Genomic DNA, 18047 nt, shown 5'->3' with positions numbered 1-18047 from the left:
CTCGATTCTGTGGGAGTGCCCGTACCTTCCTTTCTCCTGCTTCAAAGCCTGAGACATCAGGTTGCTGCTTGCTCCAAAGTAGCAATGCTCGTGTGTTAAACTTTGAGGCAAAAAGTTCTCTGTAAGCAGAAATATTAGTCTGCATTTCAAAATCTCCAAAGTGGATATTGATAGAAAAAGGGATTAGTTGCTCGTCAGAAACAAGGCAGCATTTTAGACTGATTTCCCTGACTCATTCTAACCTTCAAATCACCTTCAGGAGAACGTGGCAGCAGTGTAGACTGTCCATCTGCATCTGCTTATAGATCAGAAATGAATGCTGCAAGAATATGTTTTTAATTAAAGCAATTTTATTTCAGGAGTATTTTCTGTACATGCTTGTAAATGCCTCTGCGAATGCAAACTTTTCCTCATCTAAATATCCTGGGTTTTAAGGTCATCAGTATGTATTACGAAAATGATTGTAGTCTATAAAAGTTTGCATTGCTTGCATTTCAATATTAAATAAATAAGTCAAATGCTATCACTGCTTGATTGTAAAGCAACAATTTATTTTGCATACTGGGTAAATGGATTTAAAACAATCCGTGCATTAAGGTATTTAACGAAAGGGAGCTCTGTTACAAAGTTCAATATGCCCCTCCTTACTTGCTGCTCAACACCATTCACTTGTTTTCAGAAGAGGAGAAGGATAATAAAAACTCCCGAGCACCTCTGTTAACCATATGTTGGCTTTCACAGCAAGTTTTCCATATGTATAAAACCACGATCTGTTCCCCCCTCCCAGTCTTTACTTTACAGGGAAGAAAGCAGCAATAAACCAGCCCATAACATATCTTTTTCCCTAAAAGGAAACAAAATGCAGTGCCATAATAGACAGTAATTTTGTTTTGACTCCCAGTTAAATCCAAAGGGATGCTTTTTGCCTATGGAGAAAACTTTTAGCAAAATTAATGGAACAGATTTAGAATCCGTGATTGCTTCAATTATAGCAAAACCTTTTCTTGATGTTTGTCATGTAAAACTCCAGAGAGGTTACACAGTGGCTCTGAGCGCCTGTGTTCGCAAATACAATTCGGCCGATCCCTTGGATAATTCTGACTTCTCCGCTGACTGCAGTGCTGCAGTCCTATGACAGCATCATATTAATGAGCCAGCAGAGGTACGATGCTCCATGTGGTTGGCAAAGTTTAACCCTGTCCCTCGGACTTCTCTAACTCTCCACAGCGCAGACACGGCAGCAGCAACCCCAGGAGTTGTGTATGGCCCAGGGGAAAGGCAAGAAGGCAATTTCTGGGAAGGATTTTGCCTGTTAACAAGATCACCTGCTTAAAAAATTACAGACTGCTGAACACAGGCAGCCCCTTTCCAGCACCTTTCTGAACGAGGAGTTAAAATCTCCCCCCTCAGCATCCCTCCGCTTTGCAACGGGAGCTGTGACAGGGCTTTTTCTGGCAGTTTGGGGGTTGGTTTTTTTTTCCTTTGCAGCCTACTAACCAATTGCCCATGTAGCTGTAATCCATCCAAGAGGAGTTCAAAGTCTGCTAGTGACTGTAACGCGACCCCTACGAAGTACATTGTACCATGTAAACATGATTATTAACAAGGTTTCACAGAAGGAGAATTTGTTTCTAAGCAATGCACCAAACGTTAGATTAAAATGCGAGGGTGGGAGGAAAAGAGAGGAAGAAAGAGAGGGAAAGAAGAATCAAGATCAAAGGTTTTGGATGCCAGGGGGGGTCTTTCAAACTCTCGTTTACTGCCCGGCTGCTCTAGCACTGCAACGGCTGCATCCAGCCCCCTCCTGCAGCAGATCCCCCTTCCCGCGCCCGTCCTCCGCCCCGAGCGGAGGCGAAGCCTTGCAGGGAGCTCTCTCCTTGCCGCAAAGCCGCCCGGGGAGCCCCCCCAGCCTCCCTCCGCCGCCCGCTTTTGACCTTCAAGTGTCAGACCCCGCCGGGGGAAGGGGAGAGGGTGTGGGGAAGGGGGAGGCTGCACCTCGGGACCCCTCTGCCCCTTGCTCGCCCCGGGGCTGCCCGGGACAGGGCGGCCCCCGCCGCGCTCTGCTCCCCGCGGGAGCTGCCCGTGGTGCTGCAGCCGGCGGTGCCGCCCCGGCCCCGGCCCCGGTACCAGCCCCGGCCCCGGTACCAGCCCCGGCCCCGGCCCTACCCTGCGGGCTCCGCCGGGCGCTGCTCCACCGCCCCCGGCAGCGGCCCGGTGCCGGCACGGCGCTCCGCTCCGCCATGGCCGCTGCGGGAGGGGAGAAAAGAGAGAAAAGAGATGTAAGAGAGAAAAGAAAGAAAAGAGAGAAAAGAGAGGAGAGAAAGGGAAAAAAATAAAAGAATGAAAGAAAAGAAAGGAAGGAAGGAAAGGGGAAAAAAGAAGGAGGGTGATGGCCTAGGGAAGCGGGAAGAAGGGAGCAGGGGCAAGGGGGAAGGGGCAGAGGAAAGGGAAAGGGGGAGCGGGGGGTTGGGAAGAAGGGAATGGGGGGAGCGGGGGCAAAAGGGAAAGGGATGGGAAATGGGGAAGGAGGAGCAGCGGGAAGGGAGAAGGGGGAAGAGGGGGAAGGGAGCGGGGGAAGAAAGGGGAAATCGGGAAGGGGCATCGCCTCGTGGGGGGGTGGGGGGCGGGGGGCGCATCAGGGGTTGGGGGACCGGGAAGCGGGAAGGGAAGGGAAGGGGGAGCCGGGGCAGGGGGCAGAGGCGGGGGAGGCGAGGAGGGGGGCGGAGCAGGGGAGGCGGGGCCGGGGCAGGGCCGGGGGGGGGGGGGGGGCCGCCCCCCGCACACGTGTGCGGGGCCGCCCCGCAGCCGCCCGGCGGGGCTATATAAGGGGCGGCGGCGACCGGAGCAGCGCCGCGTCGCCGCCCGCCACCCCCGAGTGCCCCACCATGAGCTACACCATGGAGCCCCTGGGCAACCCCTCGTACCGCCGGGTGACCGAGACCCGGGCCACCTACAGCCGCGCCAGCGCCTCCCCGTCCAGCGGCTTCCGCTCGCAGTCGTGGTCGCGGGGCTCGGGCAGCACCGTGTCCTCCTCCTACAAGCGCCCCAACCTGGGGGGGCCGCGGGCCGCCTACGGCTCCACGGTGCTGAGCTCCGCCGAGAGCCTGGACGTCAGCCAGTCCTCGCTGCTGAACGGGGCGGCGGAGCTGAAGCTGAGCCGCTCCAACGAGAAGGAGCAGCTGCAGGGGCTGAACGACCGCTTCGCCGGTTACATCGAGAAGGTGCATTACCTGGAGCAGCAGAACAAGGAGATCGAGGCGGAGCTGGCGGCGCTGCGGCAGAAACACGCCGGGCGGGCGCAGCTGAGCGATGCCTACGAGCAGGAGCTGCGGGAGCTGCGCGGGGCGCTGGAGCAGGTGAGCCACGAGAAGGCGCAGATCCAGCTGGACTCGGAGCACATCGAGGAGGACATCCAGCGCCTGCGGGAGCGCTTCGAGGACGAGGCGCGGCTGCGCGACGAGACGGAGGCCACCATCCGCGCCCTGCGCAAGGAGATGGAGGAGGCCTCGCTGATGCGGGCGGAGCTGGACAAGAAGGTGCAGTCGCTGCAGGACGAGGTGGCCTTCCTGCGGGGCAACCACGAGGAGGAGGTGGCCGAGCTGCTGGCGCAGCTCCAGGCGTCGCACGCCACCGTGGAGAGGAAGGACTACCTGAAGACTGACCTGACCACGGCGCTGAAGGAGATCCGCGCCCAGCTGGAGTGCCAGTCCGACCATAACATGCACCAGGCCGAGGAGTGGTTCAAGTGCCGCTACGCCAAGCTGACGGAGGCGGCCGAGCAGAACAAGGAGGCCATCCGCTCCGCCAAGGAGGAGATCGCCGAGTACCGCCGGCAGCTGCAGTCCAAGAGCATCGAGCTGGAGTCGGTGCGCGGCACCAAGGAGTCGCTGGAGCGGCAGCTCAGCGACATCGAGGAGCGCCACAACAACGACCTCACCACCTACCAGGTAGCGGGGAGGGGGGGGGGGGGGGCCGGGGCCGGGCTGCCCCGAGCCCGGTTCGGGCGGGGAGGGGCGCGGCGGCGGTGCCCGGGGACCCGCACGGCGGCGAGGGGTGCGCGGGGGGGGGGCTGGGTCCCCCGGGGCTGGGTGCAGGGCAGGGAGATGGTGGGGAGGGCGGGTGCGGGGGGAGCCGGGCGGGTCCCGCTCTGGTCCTGGCACTGTTTCTGAAAGAGTTTCTCAAAGTCCCTCGCGAGGACTTTTCCCGCTCTGTCCCTGCGTGGAGCGTGCGTGTGTGTCACGGAGGGTTTTCCGCGTCTCCGTTGCAGGACACGATTCATCAGCTGGAGAACGAGCTTAGAGGAACGAAGTGGGAAATGGCACGTCACTTGAGGGAATACCAGGACCTCCTCAATGTCAAGATGGCCCTGGATATTGAAATTGCTGCATACAGGTACAGTAGGACCATTGCGGACGTGTCCGGAATATTAATAGCGCTGCAGATGCTGCTGGCTTGGGAAGCCTTCCCACAGATAAGAAATATCTGTATGCAGTGAACACAAGTTAAATTAGAGCTTGACTACATTATTACAACCACTTCAAACTCTACACAGACCATGGAGCATTGGCAGTGAGACCCCAGAGTTCGCTAGGGAGCAGCTCTCCGGTAATCGGTGGGAAAGCTCCCGGGGAGCTCAGTGGGCACAGGACAGCGTGACTCAGTGCAGTGGCACCCTGGTGCCGCATTCTGCCCTTGTTTACCAAAGCGGAAGATGCAGCAAAAGACAAATTTATTTTTAATTCCTGTTTACTTTGCTTTGCATATGCCAGGCAAGCGGTGCTTGTCACTTGAATTCCCTTTTATCGCTCAAGAGAGACAGTGCACTTGCTTGATCATGGTTTCAAGCAGGGCATGCTAATCTGCTTGTCACAAACACTTTTGCTTTTCTTGCTCAACTTTCCTTTAAAGGCATCCACTCTAATCTGGAGCAGGAACATTGCTTGCTATTGCCATCACCTGGCAGGTTTTTTTAGTCTCCTTTGCATCACTCCAGAACTCTCATCAGAGAACTGCTGATTTTTTTGGGTCACAGGCTTAGATGAAAAACATGCATTTGAATAGAAGAAAAGTAAAAAATCATCTCCAGAGCTGCTTAAATTCCTGAGGTTGTTCAGACAAACACAAGATACCTTAGGGTCTGTGCCTGTTCGCTGCCAAAGTTAGCTGAACAAAAGTCTCCTCAGTTTTCATAGCCACACAAGAAAGGTCGTTGCCCAAATTATTGAACTAGGACATACACTCTAATTGGCTTTGAGCGTCTCAGCCACCATATTTAATTTGTCTGTTGGCTGTGTCAAATTCTCAGTTCGCCTAGGTCACAACGTGTCATTTTGCCATACTCTGTGTTGACTTACGCCATGATGGAAGTCTTTGGCATTAAGGATGAATTTCAACTGATCGACCAAAGGTGTTGCGCTTGCCACATGCACCAAGCTAAAAGCTGTTTGCTGAATGTGAATTTAGCAAAAGAGCTGATTCGAGGAAAGCCAAACTGGGGCTGTGAGCGATGGATTATGCTGATCAGCCCTAGCGTATTCCACACACAAACTGGTTTTATCCTGCTGACAGGGAAACACTATAGTAGCTGTCCCTTACGTGAGGTTTCTATACTAATTTTTTTTAATCTCCTCCTTACTCCCTTAGGAAGCTACTGGAGGGCGAAGAGACAAGATTCAGTGCCTTCTCTGGAAGCATTACTGGACCCATATTCACGCACAGACAACCATCTGTCACAATAGCATCCACCAAAATTCAGAAAACAAAAATCGAACCACCAAAGCTGAAGGTCCAGCACAAGTTTGTAGAAGAAATCATTGAAGAGACAAAGGTAGAGGATGAAAAGTCTGAAATGGAAGATGCCCTAGCAGCCATTGCAGAAGAAATGGCAGCCAAGGCCCAACAAGAAGAACAGGAGGAAGAAAAAGCAGAAGAAGCAGCTGTAGAGGAAGAAGTTGTTTCTGAGAAGGCTGCTGCAGAACAAGCAGCTGCACCTGAGGAAGAAGAGAAGGAGGAAGAAGCAGAGGAGGAAGAAGAAGCTGCAAAATCTGATGCAGCAGAGGAAGGAGGTTCTGAAAAAGAAGAAATAGAGGAGAAGGAAGAAGGGGAGGAGGCTGAGGAAGAGGGGGAAGAAGCTGAGGCCAAGGGCAAGGCTGAAGAGGTAGCAGCAAAAGTGGAGAAGGTCAAAACACCTCCCTCAAAGTCACCCCCCAAGTCACCCCCTAAATCCCCCCCTAAATCCCCTGTAACGGAGCCGGCCAAGGCGGTCCAGAAAGAAACGGCTGCAGAAGCAGGAAAAGAACAGAAGGTGGAGAAAGGTGTTGAGAAACCAGCCAAGGAGGAAGAGAAAGCAGCATCTCCGGAGAAGCCAGCAACACCAAAGGTAGCCTCTCCGGAGAAGCCAGCAACCCCAGAGAAGCCAGCCACGCCGGAGAAGCCTGCAACCCCAGAGAAAGCCGTGACCCCAGAGAAGCCGGTGACGCCGGAGAAGCCCCGTTCTCCTGAAAAGCCGTCGACCCCAGAAAAGCCCCGCTCTCCAGAAAAGCCAGTGACTCCAGAGAAGCCCCGTTCTCCAGAGAAGCCGGCCTCCCCGGTCAAAGATGAAAAGGCTGTGGTGGAGGAGACCATCACTGTCACAAAGGTAACAAAAGTTAGTGCAGAGGTAGAGAAGGAGTCCAGGAAAGAAGACATTGCAGTGAATGGTGAGGTGGAGGAGAAAAAGGGAGAGAAGGAGGTTGAGGAGGAAGACAAGGGAGTTGTCACCAATGGCCTAGATGTGAGCCCAATTGATGATAAGGGTGAGAAAATTGTAGTAACCAAAAAAGCAGAGAAAATCACTGAAGGTGGGGACAGTACAACCACATATATCACAAAGTCAGTGACAGTCACTCAGAAGGTAGAGGAACATGAAGAAAGCTTTGAGGAGAAATTAGTGTCCACCAAGAAAGTGGAGAAAGTTACTTCACATGCTGTAGTAAAAGAGATTAAAGAGACCGAATAAAATAAACCATAGCTAAATTAAAAAAATTAAAGAGCTTGGGTTGGTGCAAAAGGTTAAGCCATATGACAGCTGCAAAATGCATGTGAGTGACGGCTTCAAAGCAGAACGGGTTCTCTCATGGAGGCTCCAGACACACAGTATTTTACTTTTTTGTGCAATATAGGGAAGGGGGGGGGAATGCATGCAGGCTCAAGATGTACTCCCTCCACAGAGCTTGGGGATCTAAAAAAATAATACTAATAATAGTGCATGAGATGAAATGTGCAAAGGAAGCTTTTGAATTTCCTGAGCTGTTGGAGGGACATATCTGAGGAACGACTTAAGATGTATTATGCAAAGAACCAACTGAGCCAAAACCAAACAGAAAACAGTAATAGAATATTCATGAGAACCAGAACTCTCCTAGCCTTAAAAAAAGCTACTTATAAATAATTATGTTTACCTCACTGGTGCAATTAGGGTGGACTTTTGCTCATGGGAGAACCTAGTTGACATGCACAGTATGCAACCTTTTGTTGTTTGATGTAAAACAGTCACAGCAGTTCTTGCTCAATAAAGGTCAATACTGAAAACATGACTTGTCTGGCGACTTTTTTTCCAACTCTGATCCTTCCATGAAGTTTGCTACTCTGTCCTGAACAGGAACACAATTGCGTGAGTTGAAAAGTTGCTTGAGCTTTTCCTTGGTGTCCTCATTTAGAAAACAAGTTTGAATTGGATATGTTAAACAAATTTCCTGTAATGCAACACAAATACTTGAGCTGGCTTAAGCAAACACTTAGGAGCTGTATCGCACACTCTCTCAAATGAAGAGGAATCTATTGAATTCTGCTGCCTGGCCTTTAGGTACTTAGAGGGGTTGCAATTGCTTTTGCTAGCAATGGGAAGGTCCCTAAGCCATGTGCTGCCAGAGTCACTTGTCTGAGCAACCCTGCTGGTACGACGTGTTAAACTCTGCTGTAAGTGTAATTTTCTTCCCTGCACATGGCTCTCAACATGTAAGGAGAGCCTTAAAGATGTGGCAATTTCCAGATCGTTCCTTGATCTTCCTGGGCAGACAGCCTGTCTATGAGCTACAGCTGGCCATGGTATCTCCCATGACACTCATTTGTCACTTAAGTGTGCAAAGACTCAGTAAGTAATCTCAACCAGGACACCCTCTGTTCGTCAAAATGGGGTAGCTTCTGATTATTTTTTTTCCCCTTCTTCCTCAATTATATGGGAACATCTTTATCAATTCTCTGTCTCAAATGACGAACAGGTACAATCTGCCTCCAAACCCAAAACTCAAATATTGAGAGTAAATAAATTCCTGGAAAAGGGAAATGGTCCCAGAGATGATACTGGTATCATGTATCAAAAACATTCCTAATGCATTTTTTACGTATTTGTCCATCTGAAATGAGCTGAAAATAGTAGAAACGGGATCCTTCCAGAGTCTGAAATGAGGCTGGGCAGGGCTCAGATTACACCCGGTACGACTGACAGATAAAACCAAATGACAGCATTTTAAAATTTCCAATACAAAGGCCTCCTAAGCGTTGGCCTATGTCTATTGCCACTGCCAGGCTGGCTCTGTTAAGAATAAAGCCAGCTAAAGGGCCCTCTAAAATCCAACTACATAAGAAATAAACGGAGACAAATGAAACAAAGGGAGAAAGAGGAGGGTCCAAACTCCAATTTGGGGTTTATTATGGGATTAATATAGTGTTTATTTCTATCATGTTTCAAAAGGAAAATGGAGAGCACTGCTACTGCCTTACCTCCCATAACTAGCAAAGAAATGCAAATACTTTTTAAGCCTGGGTTCAGCACGTGGAATGTCCTGAAATCTGGTGACTTACTGAGAGTCTGATCAAAATCTATGATTTGCATATGCCTTCCAATTCTTTACCCTATCAATAATTGAAGATCAAGTAGTTTTTAATTGAAAGGGTTCTGCACGTTCTTCACTGGAGAGATTGTAAAAAGTCCACAGCAGATAAGCCTTTCAAATGAATGTGAATGTCTTTGTGTAGCAAAGTAATGAATGTTTCTCCTGCTGATATCAATAATGGAAATCTGTGCTCAACAGCTTGCTGTTTGAGTGACGTTTAATTAAAGTGGAGTTAGCAAATGAAATGGCAGCTTCTCTGTAGTGAGCTTATTTGTGAAAGCTACATGTGAATGTCACATAAAAATGACTACAACTGTATGAATAAGAAGTTAAGTAGCCCAGTCACACCCACCTATTGTCAGTGTTTGCATCAAGTTCTGTTAAAATATAGAAACGCCCAGTGGTTTGTGAGCATTGAAGCTCTTGGGTCTAATCAAATTTTTCAAGAGAACACTACTGCTAAACCAAAAACTAAACCAGAGACCAATACTGAACATAAAACTTTCTGTTTACATGCTTCCAAACAAGTTCTAGAATCTGCTACAATGCCACAAACTGCAAAGCCAGTGGGCTACCACCCTCAGCACAGAAAGTCAGGCATCTTCAGCATCAAGACGAAGAAGGGTCACCTTGTACAGCCAGTGGGAGACTCAACAACACTGTTGACGTGGCTCACACGGGTGCAGGAGGGATCTCAAAGTGGCTTGCTGTTTTTCTTGTTACACTTTCTTTTCAGTTCTGGTAGGATAGAGCTACAAGGACCAAGAGATTATTATCTGTGTTGTTTTGATTCTGCTTGCACGTTGGCAGTCCAGCCAGGATTGCAGTTTCTTGTACGAGGGGGCTGTGTCAACACTTCTGCCTGGGGTACATCGACTCTCCCGAAGGGTTTCGGCAATGCACTGCATAGCCTGCGTGGGAGGCAAGCTCCTGGGCTACCCACAGATACGGTGTACGTCAAAATATTCTCATTCCCTCCCCCCCTTTCCACCCAAAACATATTGCAGCCTTTAATTATTACCCACAACTGTATTTTTTTTCTCTGCTCTAACACACAAAATAAATTTGTGAGTTTAGTCTATTTCCCACTGCAAATGTTTCCTTCAAATCCTAAGAGAAATAAGCAACTGGTTAACATATTTCTAAATATTTATAAAACTGTAAGAACTGATTAACATTTAATGTTGCCAAGAGGTTTTGTCTACTGACATCTGCAATCAAACACTTTCAAAAGATAGCATAATTCCAGGGCAGAGATGCATAAACAGTACGTTATTCGCCCGTTCTGCACCAATTACTTCTTCAGACTGTGCATAACCAGTGAAGGGATTAATTACTTTCAGACACAGAAGTTCAGTTATCAATACAAAAGACTCCATGAAAGGAAAAACAATAATTAAAGGAAGTTGCTGGGAAGATTTATGCATCTTATTTAAGGTGGGCTATCAGGACCCCTGTGACTTCAGGAGCTGGAGGGCTCTTAAATCTTTTTACTGTAGCGGCTTGTGGAGATACTACAACTAACAGATTTTCAGCATCGCAGAACTAAATTCCAGGTGGAAACAAACTGGGAAGCATTACAAAACACAAATAGGTTGCATTTGCCAGGGAGCTGAGTCACGCACTAGAATTTTCTCCAGGCATCAGGGTCCGTGCTTTTCCCATTCACACGCGGGCTTTCTTCCTTCTCTGTTCAGGATCAAACTACCCTTAACTAATCTAGGAAGGCAGCAAATGATGAATTTTAAATTATTTAGTTACTAGAAGGTAATTTCCTAGAATCTGTGTATTATACCCGTACAAGTTTTCCTCTTGCTGAGTGGAAGGGGAGTGTATGTGTATCTCAAGAAAAGCTCTCAGGACCTCCTTGTGTTTGTCTTCCCTGGGATGAGATCTCAGCCTGATCCAGGCCCCATTTGCCCAAACAGCAAGAGAAAATTCAGGGACAGACTCGTGGCTTTACTTGCAGCTGCAACTTGGGTTAAAGTTTCTATCGTGTCTCCCTCTGCCAGCTTTTACTGCATTGCGTCAAAGCGAGCTCCTGGGTTTTCAAAGGTAAAACAAGGGTTGCCCGTAGGATCCCCATAACCCTGGGCACATCTTGGCACGCAAACGCATATTCCACCCTCCCTCCCACCAATTTACCTTAGCAGCAAGGCAGGACTGGGGGTGACAAACCCGGCTGGACGGTCACTGCAGCTTGTCACTCTCTGCAGCTCATTGCCATGGCTGTGACTCACACATTTCCTGCAGAGTCATGAAATCTCTCCTCTAGCTGCAATACATTAAAAATAACATAAGGAGTGGGGGTCGGACTGAGATACACTGTGAGGAGGAGTGTGTTTGCTGGTTTATCTCTAAATGTGCTGGTTTGAGAGCATCCCCAGCAGCCTGGCTACAACACTGTGCAGAGCTGCAAGCTGTATCGTTTCCCAGAAGTAAAAAGGATGCAAAGGACTGAATAAAGAAGGAGTTTCTCTGCAAAAAGACATGAAAGAGGAAGCAAAATCAGGTATTGAAAAGTTAAAGAGAAGTCCAGAGTGCTTGGAGAAAGGCAAGATGGGGCAGTGGTTTTAATATATGCCAATCCATTCAGCAGTGCCTTGGCTTTAATGCGCGTGATGAGCTCTGATCTGGTGCATAACGTGGTTTTTGCTCCACAGCGGCAGAACCTCTCTCCCAACTGAAGTGCCATGCTAACCGCTTTCTGACAGGGCACTTAATCGAATTTCCGAGGACCATCTCTTAAACTCAATATTCTGCTGTTTGAACCAAGAGTATCACATACCAGAAGGAGCAGGTCTCCTGCAATCCCATCAATAGCTTTGAAAAGCACTGAGCAAACCTTGGTTGAGTCTCTAGCCCATGGTACTGCAAGTACATACCCCCCACCACCGCTTTCCTGGAGACAGAAAATAAAACCTACTTTGAAAAAATGAGTCTGCATAAACACAGGTAGAAAAATCTCCATTGAAAGCAGAAGGGAAGTGTGAAAAGACTTAAAAAAGATGTTGTTGAAGAAAGGGAATGTTAATTTACTTGTCTTCTGGTTCTCCAAAGCATCAAAAATCCCAAGAAAGTAGCAGGGTGGGGACAACAACCAACTAAGCATTTGGAAATGGTACTGGAACTCCCTGAACAGGAGTTACTGGAATTATTACATACATGTACATGCTCTGCTTGCTGAATGGTTTTACCAAAGCTTTTTCTCTCTCCAGCTGTTTTTCCTGGGAAGATGGAAGGAAAGAATTGTTTGAAGTGCTTACCTCATCCATCTGATCCAACTGACACCATGAAGTCAGTGTACAAAATCAGGTTACCCCAAAAACCTATTCAAAAATCCATCTAGCTACACGTCACCATTAAAAGTTTCAGTGCAGCCATGTCATGTCTATTCTAACATGGGTTTCCACGGGTTTATTTTAAATGGTTTAAATTGCAGCATCAGCCTAGTACTCACCCATAGCACAAGGTTTAATTGTGTGCATCAAATACGTGAAAATAGGCTCAGCATTGACGTTGCTTTCAGAATTACCAGACTTGGCTGCTGTTTGAGCTGTTCCTAGTTTGTGCCTGGTCACAGATCAGGCCTTTCTTTAGCTCAGGCTCAAAACTTTAAAAGGCCCTGACAAACTCTCAGAAGAAAATGAGCCTCTTCAGCCCACAGTGGATCGACGCAAGACAGCACACGGGGAAGGCAGCTCATTCGAGTCACAGAGTACTTGCCCCCACATTGTCCTTCCCTCCAACACCTCACCACAGCTTTTTTTTTCTCTTTAAATATACAGACCTCACTACAAGCCTCAGCTACACGGCACTCATTCTTGTCTTTCATCACTGATCTGTCAGACATTGAACAGCTTTCTAGCAGCACTGAACAGCCACGTTGGCAGTTTTCTTCTGTATTAGTCTGTTAGAATTTCTCTTTTTTTGAAAGGCAAAGAGAAGCTTGAGCTTGTGTGCACCCAACAGCCCAGTGAGACCCATCACAAAGCTAACGGCACATTCGGACACCAGTGTCTTTTTCACCATTCTAAGATTTCCATGTGAAATTTTACAGCCCCATCAAAAGACTCTGTCCACCTCAGTCCCCCATCAGCAAACCAGTATCCCATATCCTGTTACACAGGCTTGAAAGATGGGTGTGATACCCCACTTTATCAACCTTTTAAGTGCATTAGTGACACACGACACATACAAGGCATCTGTGTAAGCATTTCTTTAACTTTATTGACTAGCTTTATTGCACATACTTATTGAAGCCTCCATTATTTTACCCACCCAAGGTTTCCAGAATTATTTTAAATGCAAGTTAAAGGTAACTTTCATTGCCATGACTTATTTTTTTCCCCCCCATTTTAAATTTTAAGGTTCTGAATCACCCAAAAAAGACATAATCCCTGAATTCATACGTGTAGACCATGCGGCATTCAGGGAGCAAGCCAGTGGGTGCTCTGCAAGCATACTGGTACTCTGCACAGAGAGAAACATCATAGATCATTAACTTTAAATCTCAGTGGTCACTGAATTAAGTAAGTGAGACCGCAATTTTAGCTCAGTCAATCATCATTTATTCTCTTGACCTGATGTGAAAGCCTGACTGCCTCGAAATCAAGCCTTCTTCTTCACTTCACTCTCTTCCTTTCCTGCTGCTTCCTTCTCTTCCTTCTCCTCCTCACCAGTTTCCTCAGCAGTTTCCTGAGACTCCTCCCCTTCCTCAGCTGCTGTTTCTTCCCCTTCTCCTTCCTCTTCCTCACCCTCTTTGGCTTCTTCAGACTCTTCCTTAGCACCTTTGAAAGACAAAAAGGTGTATTTGACATCTACGTACTGTTCCTAATCCAAATTTGACAGGAGCCAGCATACCTGCAACCCTTCAACCCCACACATTCAGATGGCAGCCAGCTAAACACGATGGGGCTGGCAACTGATTTTGCATGAAAGTAGGGACGTTCATCTAGGACTTGCAAGGGAGAACAACAGAACTATACAACCAATTTACCCTAGACTTCAGAGGGAGTGAAACACTTCATAGGTCTTTTCAGCGTCACAGCCTTGAAAAATATTGATTGTGGACTCATTGCTTTAAGCCTTATCCAAAGGCTCAACTTCAAAAAGGAATAGAGTTCAAAAAGGAATCTTGCCATCGCTCTCCGATTGGCTCTTCAGCTATCATTTCATTGCAATTAATCTTGACCCTAATAAACTCCTCAAATAGTTCAATGGTAACCAATGCATTTCATATACATTTACATTAAATTCTTCAGAGCTATGCTACTGAAGTTGGGAAAAGCAACCCTGGATAACTTTCCTTTTACATTTTCTTTAAAATGTGAGTTTGGTAAATAAATTACAGGGCAGCAAGGAAGTGGCATGTACCCGGGTTGAACAAGAAAACTACCTAGACCTCAGGCAACAGATACTGCTACCTACTGAACCCAATAGTTACATTTGCAGACATCAGCTGATGCTCCTATTATCATGGGCTACCCTCTGGGAACTAGTATTTAGCTCAGGATGTCCTTGTTCCTTCTTTTTGAGGATACCTGTAATAGCCAAGTACTGTTTGCTGCCATGTCAATGTAACATCACATGCTGTTGAAGTATTATTGTTCTTGGTTTTGGAATTTTGAGTGGAAAAACACCCAGTAATTTCCAAAGGAGTATAATCAATCCTATAACCTGTCTCATATTAAGTGTTTATCTTCCATTCAATATGCAGGCTTTCCTGCTTAAAAGCCATGTGCTTAATTGCTCCTGTGAGCAGACAACAAAAGAACTCTAATCATTAGACTTAGTCATCAGGACTTCTGGGTTTTACCCAGTATGAGCAGGGTGAAGCATGAAAGAGAGGTATTGAAAGTAACCGTTAAGTACCTTCCTCCTCCTCTTCAGCCTCTTCACCTCCTGCTTCTTCCTCACCTTCCTCTTTCTCTTCCTCCTCACCTTCTTCTGCAGGGGCTGCCTTGGCTTCTGCCACTTTAGCAGCCTCAATTGTTTCCTCTATCTCAATCTGCTCTTCCTGGACATGACTGGAGTAGTATGTGGGGAAGGAGCGGGTTGTCATCAGGTAGGAGCTGGACTGGAGACCGCTATAGGCAGACCTGCCAAAAGTCGGGGCAGTCTGGGTGTACCCACTGGTGATGCTTCCAACACTAGTGAAACTGAGTCGGGTCTCTTCACCTTCCAGCAGTTTCCTAGCAGAAGAAAAAACCACACAAGCAGAAATGACTTTGTTATGCTGCAGCAGTATTCAGCAGACTCAGCAACCGACCAAGGTACTGTGATGCTTTGAACAGCATAAGCCCTAGAGACTGCATGCTTAGGAGTGCAAAAACTTGCCCACAGTGAGTGACTACGTGGCAATGCTACCCTATCTTTTTTGGAATAATTTAAAAGTTTGAGGTGTGCATTACTGGTGAATTAATACCATCCCTCGCTAGAAGAAATAATTGGAAAAAAAACCCCTAGCATTAGGTTCCTATAGCAGGTGAAGTTAGAGTTGTATTTTGGTAGCCTGTAGGGTTGCAGAGAACAATGCAGGTGTAATAATTGGATGTTATGTTTAGCTATTGGACAAGGTCTATAGACACTTTCTCAATATTCCCCCTTGTGGCATTCGCAGAAACGCTGTTTTGCCATTTCTAACAGTATCTGGGACAAAACATTAACCAGCTATTTCGCAGCAATTCTGCTGTAAAATATTAGCTTTGCAGGAGATTACTTCTGTGAGCTGGAAGTAAAGCCTCTTCTTAAAAGCATGCAAGGGATTTCCAATTTTGAGAACACAGCAATCTCTATTAAGAAGTTCCACTGATAGAAAAATCTCTTCGCTGTGAGTCCAGAACAGGTATTTTTATCTCTAAAGATGGAGAACTGAGATCATACACTGCCAAGCTAAGAGTTCTGTATGCATATACATACTATTAAACTCACTAAGGTTTTCTACACTGAAGATTCTGCTTTAAGCAAATGTTTCACCTCAAAACCACTGCTTCTTCCAATAGCAAAACAATGGAGATGACCTGATTAAACTCTGCCATCTGTCTATGAAAATTTCTCTTGGAAGAATAATTAAAATGGAAGTCTCTTGAAGAGAGAACGAGAACCTGATCAGAGCTCTGATTAAATCATTCCCCCATCATACCTATATGCTGCAATTTCGATGTCCAGGGCCATTTTGACATTGAGCAGATCTTGATATTCCTTCAAGTACCGAGCCATCTCGCTCTTCGTGGTTCTTAGCTCATTCTCCAATTTGTTGATTGTATCCTGTTGGAAGTGACAATATTGACAACACAAAATTCTTAATTCTCCCATATCTAGCAGTAATACCTTGCAAGGAATTACTCCAATCCTATTAACTTAATCCTGCTCCAGCAGACAGAAAATGAACAGCTCCTATCACACCCTCATCTGAAAAGGGCACCATTTACCAAATCCCACCCTCCCTGGCAGGGCTTTCCCACCCCTGTAGCTACGCCCCATGATTCTGTCCCTATTTTATGCCAAGACCCCGATTTTTCTGCCACCCAAGGATTAACGCACACATGACATTCGTGCATCGCTCCATTCTGGGTTTAGGCTCTACGTGCTTTTTCTAGTTTTTACTTAAGGATATCTTTTTTATAATGACATGTTTAAGGCTTTATCGGTATATGGAGAAATGCATCACAGCTCTGTGGCATTCTGCTTTGTAATTCCAGGACACCTCGCAGCTCAGGCATGCGGTATCGCTGCAGAACCCACGCTGAGCCATGCCCCCACCCGCAGGATGCCCCCAACCGCCCCCTGCCCCCCAACCCCGACCCCCCTCACCTGCAGGGCGGAGATGTCGGCGCTCTGCTTCTCTTCCAGCTCCTGCAGCTGCTTCTCCAGCGCCTCGTTCATGCCGCGGGTGGCCTCGATCTCCAGCGTCTTGGCCTTGAGGAGGCGGCGGCTCTCGGAGACCTCGTCCTTGGCGGCGCGGACGGCGTCGGTGTTCTTGGCGGCGCTCTCGCTGAGGACGGTGAAGCGGCTGCGGAACCACTCCTCGGCGTTCTGCATGTTGCGGGCCGCCAGCTTCTCGTACTGGGCGCGGATGTCGCGCAGGGCGGCGGAGAGGTCGGGCTTGGCCGACACGTCCATCTCCACGGAGAGGTGCGCGTACTGGATCTGCGCCTGCAGCTCCGCCAGCTCCTCCTCATGCACCTTCTTGAGGAAGGCCAGCTCGTCCAGCAAGCTGTCCACCCGCTTCTCCAGCTCCGCCCGCGCCAGCGCAGCCTCGTCCGCGCCCTTCCGCACCTCCAGCAGCCGCGCCTCCGCGTCCTCCCGGCTCAGCACCTCCTCCTCGTAGCGCGCCTGCAGCCCCCGCAGCGTCTCCTCCAGGCTCTCCCGCTCGCCCTGCAGCGCCTGCTTCTCGCTCGTCGCCTCCTCGGCCGCCAGCCGCAGCTCGCGGATCTCCTGCTCGTAGAGGGCGCGGAAGCGGGAGGGCTCGGCGTGCTTCTGCCGCAGCACCAGCAGCTCGGCCTCCAGCACCTTGTTCTGCTGCTCCAGCTCATGCACCCGCTCGATGAAGCAGGCGAAGCGGTCGTTGAGGTCCTGCAGCTGCGCCCGCTCCTGGCTGCGGATGGACTTGAGGTCGTTGCTGATGGCCGCGACCTGGCTCAGGTCGAGGCTGTCCACCGAGTGCAGGAGGGAGCCCGAGGCGCTGGAGGTGGCATAGCTGCGCCGCACCGACACCGAGGAGACGGGCGCCGACAGGCTGGAGTACGCCGAGCGCGCCGAGCTGTAGCCGCCGCCGCTGCGCATGGCCGAGACATGGAGCCGCGGGCTCTCGGCGTACCGCCGCTTGTAGGAGGGGAAGAACGGGTCGTAGCCGTACGAGCTCATGGCTGCGGGGGGCCAGCGACTGCTCTGCGGACCGGCGTCGCCCGACCGCCCCTATTTATCGGCGGGGAGGGCGGGCAGGAGGGGCCGCCGGGCGGGGCCGGGCCCGGGCGGGGAGGAGCGCCGCCGCGCTGAGGTACGGCCGGAGCCGCGCCCTGCGCAGCTCCGCGGCTCACCGCGGGATGGGGGGGCTGCGGGTGGGGTGGGGTGTGGTGGGTAGGGCCCCCCTTTAGCTCGCTCTGGCACAGCCCTGTCGGGCCCCCCTCGGACCCCCCTGACATCGCCTTCGCCTCAGCCCTACCTGGGGCC

The 18047-nt window shown here is 49.2% G+C and overlaps 2 protein-coding genes across 2 annotated transcripts; one reads left to right on the top strand and one right to left on the bottom strand.

Moving 5' to 3' along the window:
• The first annotated feature begins 2885 nt into the window (after positions 1-2885).
• On the top strand, positions 2886-6997 carry NEFM (neurofilament medium chain). The gene is made up of 3 exons (XM_086477234.1): positions 2886-3947; positions 4268-4392; positions 5644-6997. Exons 1-3 carry the CDS (start codon positions 2886-2888, stop codon positions 6995-6997), a joined length of 2541 nt encoding a protein of 846 aa, XP_086333360.1.
• Positions 6998-13484: 6487 nt separating this feature from the next.
• Positions 13485-17741, bottom strand: NEFL (neurofilament light chain). Its single transcript, XM_086477259.1, has 4 exons — positions 16689-17741; positions 16018-16142; positions 14748-15067; positions 13485-13663 (listed from the first exon to the last, which is right to left on the bottom strand). The coding sequence occupies exons 1-4, from the start codon at positions 17739-17741 to the stop codon at positions 13485-13487; spliced, it is 1677 nt and encodes a 558-aa protein (XP_086333385.1).
• Positions 17742-18047: the final 306 nt, after the last annotated feature.

Source organism: Leptosomus discolor, chromosome 23, assembly GCF_034619465.1.
Source record: "Leptosomus discolor isolate bLepDis1 chromosome 23, bLepDis1.hap2, whole genome shotgun sequence".
In the NCBI taxonomy this organism is placed as follows: domain Eukaryota; kingdom Metazoa; phylum Chordata; class Aves; order Leptosomiformes; family Leptosomidae; genus Leptosomus; species Leptosomus discolor.
This window is presented reverse-complemented; position numbering and strand designations above follow the sequence as displayed.

Coding starts and splice junctions, on each gene's coding strand:
- NEFM (XM_086477234.1), top strand. CDS start 2,886: ATGAGCTACACCATGGAGCCCCTGGGCAACCCCTCGTACCGCCGGGTG. Junction 3,948..4,267: donor ACGACCTCACCACCTACCAG/GTAGCGGGGAGG, acceptor TCTCCGTTGCAG/GACACGATTCATCAGCTGGA. Junction 4,393..5,643: donor ATTGAAATTGCTGCATACAG/GTACAGTAGGAC, acceptor TTACTCCCTTAG/GAAGCTACTGGAGGGCGAAG.
- NEFL (XM_086477259.1), bottom strand. CDS start 17,741: ATGAGCTCGTACGGCTACGACCCGTTCTTCCCCTCCTACAAGCGGCGG. Junction 16,143..16,688: donor CCGACATCTCCGCCCTGCAG/GTGAGGGGGGTC, acceptor CACTTCCAACAG/GATACAATCAACAAATTGGA. Junction 15,068..16,017: donor ATCGAAATTGCAGCATATAG/GTATGATGGGGG, acceptor TTCTTCTGCTAG/GAAACTGCTGGAAGGTGAAG.